The sequence below is a fragment of the Thecamonas trahens genome (assembly GCF_000142905.1).
Source record: "Thecamonas trahens ATCC 50062 unplaced genomic scaffold supercont1.48, whole genome shotgun sequence".
In the NCBI taxonomy this organism is placed as follows: domain Eukaryota; order Apusomonadida; family Apusomonadidae; genus Thecamonas; species Thecamonas trahens.
In genome coordinates, this window is record NW_013657632.1 from 51,692 (window position 1) to 58,787 (window position 7,096).

Sequence of the window (7,096 nt, forward strand, 5' to 3'; positions counted from 1 at the left end):
CCCCGCCCCCCCCCCCCTGTCCCCCTTGCGCGTGCCGTGCCTACCTGTCGGCTTCACTCTTTTTCGCGGACTCGACCCAGTTGGTGGCACTCGCCTCGCGCTCTCTCGTCGGCTCTATGTCGACCGACGGCGGCAATGAGTACGGCTACGAGTACAGCTTTTATGATGAAGATTGCTCCGAGAGCACGGGCGAGGGCAGGGGTGAGGGAAGGACCGAGCTGTCGCAGATGACGAGCGACGACGCAGGTGCGGATGCTCCTGGCGACAACCGCCGTGCAGGAGTGGCGCTCACGGTGCGTAAGGCCGAGTCGATGACCAGCAGCCATGCTGAAGATGGAGACGACATAGTACAGAAGCGGTGGCCATGGATCTCGCCGGTCGGCTTTCTCGTTGTTCTCTCCATGTTTGGCTTTGTCCAGTCGATGGTGGTCACCGGCCTGATGTCTGTCAACATCGCATCGCTCGAGACCCGATACCGGCTCTCGTCGAAAGAGTCGTCGATGGTCTCGTCAGTGTACGACATCACAGTCACACTATCGGTGGTGATTATCACTATCCTGGGCGCGCGAAGCCACAAGCCGCGAACTCTAGCTCTCGCCTTTGTCCTCCTCGGCGTCGGCTCGCTGGTCTTTGCGCTCCCACACTTTGTCGCCGGCAGCTACACCTTTTCAGCCTCCGGCTCGGTCGTCGACATGTGCGTCCTTCCGCAACTTTCTGGTTTGGGCACGCGCGCTCCTCATCGGGACTGCTCAGCGCGCTCCGAGCTCGCATACGCGCTTCTCATTGTCGGTCAGATCATCATCGGCTTTGGCGCTGCACCGCTCTACACGCTCGGCCCAGCGTACCTTGACGAGAACCTCTCGGCGGACCGGCTCCCACTCTTTCTGGGCGTCTTTTACGCCATGACAGCAGTCGGACCAGCTGCGGGCTTTGTCGGCGGCTCGATGATGCTCTCGATCTGGGTCGAGCCGGGCTCACGGCCTCAGGGCATGCAGGAAACTGATCCGGAATGGGTCGGCTGTTGGTGGCTCGGCTACCTTGTTGCGGCAGGACTCTCGTTCTTGTTTGCCGTGCCGCTTGCCACCTTTCCGCGCATCCTCGACCAGCGATTCTACGTGCCGCCGATTGCTCGCTCGCTCCGCGACCACGTCGTCTCGCTCAAGGCCGTCCTCGTCTCGGGCCCGTGGGTCCTCGTCTCGCTTGCCACCTCAGCCGAGGCCTTTCTCCTCTCGGGCGGCTCGCTGTTTATGGCTAAGATGGTGCAATCGCTGTATGGGGTCTCGGCATCGCGGGCAGGGCTCCTTGTGGGAGCTATGGTTGTGCCCGGCGCTGCTGGTGGCATGTTTGCCGGCGGTTGGGCAGTCGGCCACTGGAAGCTCAGCGTCAAGGCCAATGCCAAGCTCACGCTTGTCATCGCCTGTCTGGCTGCCGCCGCCATGGCATTCTTCCTTGTCGGATGTACCAATGCGCCGATGGCCGGCGTGACCCGCCCGTATACGAGTGAGGCGAGCGTGCCAGTGCCACCCCCAACGGCGCGGCCGATCGTACCGGCCTGCGCCGCCAATTGCTCGTGCTCGACATGGCCGTTCAAGCCGGTCTGCGGCTCGGACAAGATTCAGTACTTTTCTGCTTGCTTTGCCGGCTGCCGCGACCGCTTCCCGCGTCGCGACAATGGCAATCTCAACGCTTTGAGCCTGCAGAACTGCAGCTGCGTGGCTTCGGGCCTTCCCGCGCCGGCTCCCGCCAGCCTCGGATCGGCATCGTGGGGCCTCTGCTCCACAAACTGCCCATACCTCCCGCTCTTTCTCGCCGGTCTTCTCGCCGCCATGTTTTTTCGTTCTTCATTACCTCACCGATGGCGACGTACACCATGCTTGTCGTGGCTCAAGAGCATCGGGCCTTTGGCCTCGCCGCGCAGTCGGTCGCCTTTCGGCTCCTCGGCGGCATTCCGGGCCCGGTTGTCTTCGGCGCTCTCCTTGACTCGGCGTGCCTTCTTTGGGAGCGCAAATGTAACGAGACGGGATCCTGCTATCTCTACGACTCGTGGCTTGTCCGCATCCGCATCTACGTTCTTGCCCTCGCCTGCAAGGCCGTCTCGATCAGCGTCCTCGTTGCCGCCTGGCGCCTCGCCCCTACCGGCATGCAACGCGTTGACACGACAGCGGACGTCATCGAAGACGTTCCAGTCGCGCTCCCTCGAGCGGCGAACCCAAGATTACCCGAAAGTCGTGCCACGACTGATCATGCGGCTGCTGACCGTGTGGCTGCCTGTGATTAGCACAGTCGCTGCTGGCAGTCGATTGGCCGTCTGTGTTCGGCTTCCATCCTCTTCTTTGAGCGACGGGAGGATACACCGGGGGTAAGGGCAGCTAAACTCGACTCGAGCGAAGGGCACAAGCGAGTATGGCGGCAGAAAGAGGAGGTGGTGGTGGTGAAGACATGGTGTACTTTGCGTGTGCTGGGTGCGGCAAGTCACTGCTCCTTGCCGAGCACGTCAACGAGCACGAGGCCGGCGAGGGCCAGACGTCGTTCAAGTGGCGCAAGCGCGATGCGGCGGTGGTCACTGCCCAGCGTGACGACTCGATCTGCACCTCGTACTTTGTGGATCGCATGGGCTGGATGGGTGAGATGGACGCCAACGAGGGCCGTGTCTGCTGCCCAAAGTGCAAGGCCAAGCTCGGCAAGTACTTTTGGTCCGGGACCCAATGCTCGTGCGGGGCGTGGGTGACGCCGGCTATCCAGATTTCAAAGGCCAAGGTCGACTGCAAGACGATTGCAAGCTGAAGCACAGTGGAGGAGAAAGTGTGGGGTGGGGTGCTGGTTACGAGTGGCTGAGCGGAAAATGCGCCGTCTTGGGTGAGCCACCACCAGAGGGACTGCCGATCGGGAGCGAGGCTGACGACGAGGCTTGCGACATGGGCGGCGGCTGGAGGAAGGCCTGCAGCCGAAGGCGGATGTCCCCGGAGACCCTGTTCTTCGATGACCGCCGCTGGAGAATAAAGACGTCATCATGGCGCTCGCCGTCGCAAAACTTGGCAATGTTGATGACCACCCGTCCGAGGAACGAGTCGCGGAGCTTCTCCTTGCCCATGACCGACACCTCGATCGACGGCACGTCGGTGTCAAGCGTGAGCACAAAGGCCTCGCGCCAGACCGGAGCTAGGCTCCGCTTCACCACCTTGGTCTTCCGCTTCGTCCGTCCGTGCTTGACTTGACAGTACACGTTGGGCTTGTGACGGCCGGGCTGATGGAGGCCGCGGGCGTTGACCACTTCGACCTTGATCCGCGCCGAGAGGCTGCGCTCGCCATCAGGCAAGCCTGCAGCCGACGATGACAAGTTGAGCGTCGGCGATGCTGTCAGGTCGGTCACCTCGTTGAGCGCCACCTGCGCCTGTGCTGGGATGGAAAGCTCGAGTTGCGGAAAGGCAGCCAAGATCGGCGAGCCGTCGTTGGCGTCGCGGATGCACTCAAAGTGGACACGCCCGAACCCGTCCTCGGTCTCGATGCGGACCCATGGCGGCTCGTAGAAGAAGAGCCCGTGCATGTCGCGCGTGGCCGCCCGCACATTGGCCTCCAGCAGCGCAATTTGCTCCTCGACGGCCGCACGTTCCACCGAGCCCTCCAGATACAGCTCCTCAAGCGAGACGAGCCCAGTGAGCGTCCGCCGGTCGGCGGAGATCGATGCCTGGATCTGTTGCGCTTTGGCCTCGCGCTGCTCGGGCGTGGTGACGCCAACCAGCGGCTGCTGGCACGCTGCGCACATCGGCGCGCAATGAGCGTGGAACGACTCCTCGCCAAACAAAAGTGACGAGAGCGGCTGCAGCAGCTTGCCGCAGGCTACGCACGGTTCCTTGGCTGTCTCGCTGGAGAAGAGCTCAAAGACAGACTTCTCACCAGGCGACTTGCGATTGCCTGGGCTCGCCTTCTTGTTGCGGGAGACAAGCTGTGCGTGCTGTGGCGTCGAAAGCGCCATCTGGCCGGCTAGCCGCGGGCGCGGCGAGACCGGCGGTGGGCTTCCTGACTTGGGCAGCTGGAGCGTCGGCACTGGCGAGTCCGAGTCGCCCTTGCCCTTGTCCCGCCCGGGTGTGTCAACCTTGATGACAACGGCCGGACCTGCTCCATCGTCGCCGCCATTGGCGTCTTCGGCGGCCGGTGCCCCGAGCGCATGAATGTTGCCCTGCAATGACTTGATCTTGAGATTGGATTCCAGGAGCGCTTGCTTGGCCTCGTCAAGCGCAATTTGTAGCTCGGCGTTGTGGCTCTCAATCTCTTCGATCTCGGTCTCCAGCTCACGTGCGTATGCCACCTGATTAGCCATCATTTGCATGACCTCCTGCAGCTTCGCCTTAAACTTATCCTCGAGTGCCACCGCTTTCTCCGTGATGTGCGCGTACTTGTCCTCCAGCACCGCCAGCTCGTCGCGGAGCCGCTCATTCTCGTTGTTGAGCTCGGCAACCACGTTGTGTGACATCGGATACGACGAGAGCGTCGAGACCGAGTCCATGGTCTCGTACGTCCACTGCTTCGAGTCGCGGAGCGTAGAGTAGCGGTCTCGGGCCGATGACTGCGCTTTGGTCGGGAGATCGTTGCGCTGCGCCGTGCCAACGTCTCTGCTCGAAGACGATTCCGAGTCGTGGGTCACTGCCGTGAGCGCCGTCCCGTCCGAGTCCGAATCGTCGCTTCGTTCGAGGGCTGATGCTTCGGCCTCGAGCTCGGCAATGTGAGCCTCGGCTCGCTTACGCGACGCCTCGGCTTCAGCCGATCGTGACTCCGCGACTGAGAGGGCAAACTCGAGCTCGTTGACTCGGCGCCCCAGATCGCGCACCTGCTCGGCACCCTCCTTTCCTGCAGAGAACAGCTCGGCCTCAAGCGAGGCCACCAATGACTTGGCCGAGTCACGCTCTTCCTCGAGGGCAGCCACCAGCGACGCCGCAGACTTGCGCTCGGCCTCGGCTTCGGCCTGTACCTCGTTCAGCGTCTCCTGAACATTGACAGCCTCATGCACCGCGCGAGCCACCTCATCCTGTGCCGCATCCAGCTGCTTCTCCAACTCGGCCACTTTCGCCGCCAGCTCGGCTTCAACGGACTCCTGCTCCTTGCTGTTGTTTCCGGCAGCCTGCAACGCCGATGCCAGCTCTGTCTGGAGCTCCTCGACCTGCTCACGCGCTGTCGCTGCTGCGGCCTCGGCGGCAGCTAGGTCGGCCTTGAGGGAGTCGATCTGCTTGCGGTCGGCCTCTGAGACCTGTGCAGCGGGCAATTCGACGTTGACGCCATTGGCTGCGGCTTGCAGCTGGACTTCGCCAGCCGCCAGCTGAGCTCGGAGCGCGCTGGCATCTTCACGCGCAGTTGTCGCCTGTTCCTCGGCAGCTGCCAACTGCGCCTGGAGCTTGACGACATCCTCACGCAGGGCTGTAGCGTCGGCCTCGGCAGCCGCAAGACGCTCGAGCGCCTCACTCTCGCCCGCGTCGTCATTGGTAGCACCACGCTCGAGTTCGGTCCGCAGCGAGACCACAAGCGCGTCGGCAGCGGCGGTGGCTTGCGGGCAGCAGACAACTCCCGCGAGTTGGCAGCCAGGGCGGCCTCAGCCTCGATGAGCTTGACGGCGAGGGACTCGTTCTCGGAGAGGAGTGAGGTTTGCTCCGACGCCTTGGCGGCGGACCGCTCGAGGTCGGCAGCGCGAGCAGCTTCGCGGTCGAGCGCGGCCCGGACCGACACCAGCTCTGACTGAAGCTTGGCCGGATCGGGCTTGTGAAGCAACTGGTTCCTTAGGCTCGCATTTTCCTTCTGCAAGTCAAGCGCAGCACCTCTAGTGGCCCGAACATCGGCCGCCATGCTGTCGACCTTGTCCTTCAGTGCATCGCGCTCGGCCTCGAGCCGCGACGCCAGTGCGCCAATGTCATGGAGCTCGTCGCCCATCAACTGGCACTGCCGCTCCAGCGTAGCCAGTGCCAGTGCCGATGCCTCATCGACCTTGGCCTTGTTCGCCGACGACAATGGCGATGGCGATGGCGATGGCGACGAGGAGATGTCGCGCGGCAGAGTCTTGGCTTGGACACGCGCGGCGGATGCGGCTTCCCGCGCGGCCTCGGCCTCGCCACGCAGCACCTCGAGCGTCCGCTCCTGCTCGTTCATGATGGCGCGTGCTGCAGCCAGGAGCTCTTCCAGCTTGCCCGCGCGCTGTGCCTCGGCGTTGACACGGAGGCGGGCATCAGCCTCGTTTCTAGCCAGGGCAGCCTCTAGCTCCATGACGGTGCGATGCTGCTTCTCGAGCGCAGCCTCGAGCGATGCCTTTTGACCCTCGCAGGCATGTATGCGGTGCTTGAGAGCCGCCACCTCGGAGAGAAGCGTCTCGTGCTCCGACTTGAGGACCGAGTTGACTCTTTCGAGGGCGCCGGCAGCTTCGAGGCGTACCTGCAGCGCCGAGAGTGTCTGATCGCGCTCCTGGACCGAGGCAATCCACTGGATCCGGGCTGCCTCGTGCGCTGCGCGCTCGGCGTCGAGCGTCTGCGCGGCTGCTGCCTCACGGTCACGCATCCGCAAATACATCTCCTTATACTGCTCGGCGGCCATGTCGCGGCCCGAACCGACGAGGACTGCGTCTGAGGTGGCCAGCCGCGACGGCGGCTGCCGAGCCAGGGGCATCCACGTCGACCGTGAGGTCCGCTCCGTCGACGACAGAGCCAGCGGAACCTCGCGGAGGGCAGCGCTACCGCCGCCTGTCGGTCGGTGTGCGTAGAGCGGGAGTGGCGCAGTCGCCGCCAAGCGGGACGGCGCCACCTGAGGCTCGTCGGCTCGTAGCCTTGCAGGCCCACCAAGGTCGGTCATGTGTAGTCCGCGCGACAGAGGATGCTCTGTCACACTCTCGCCCCGCTGCGCATCACGCTCAGCCCGCACCCGCGCAGTAAGCGCCTCCAGCTGCTGGCGGGCAGCATGCAGCCGCTCCTCCATGTTGGTGTGCAGACGTTCAAGAAGAAAGAGGGGGGAGGAAAGAGGGGGAGGGGGAGGAAGGGGGAGGGGGGGAAGGGGGAGGGGGAGGGGGAATAAGGAGAGAGAGAGGGAGAGAGAGAGAGGGTACCTGCAGTCGTGCGAACAAAAG

General features: G+C 63.8%; 2 protein-coding genes across 2 annotated transcripts; one reads left to right on the plus strand and one right to left on the minus strand.

Moving 5' to 3' along the window:
- Positions 1–171: 171 nt before the first annotated feature.
- AMSG_12196 (uncharacterized protein) lies at positions 172–2,784 on the plus strand (the record flags this gene model as incomplete). Its single annotated transcript, XM_013899141.1, has 3 exons — positions 172–1,812; positions 1,890–2,228; positions 2,438–2,784. Exons 1-3 carry the CDS (start codon positions 228–230, stop codon positions 2,782–2,784), a joined length of 2,271 nt encoding a protein of 756 aa, XP_013754595.1. The 5' UTR covers positions 172–227.
- AMSG_08730 (uncharacterized protein) lies at positions 2,648–6,948 on the minus strand (the record flags this gene model as incomplete). Its single annotated transcript, XM_013899055.1, has 2 exons — positions 2,648–5,453; positions 5,510–6,948. 2 exons carry the CDS (start codon positions 6,946–6,948, stop codon positions 2,822–2,824), a joined length of 4,071 nt encoding a protein of 1,356 aa, XP_013754509.1. The 3' UTR covers positions 2,648–2,821.
- Between the last annotated feature and the right edge of the window lie 148 nt (positions 6,949–7,096).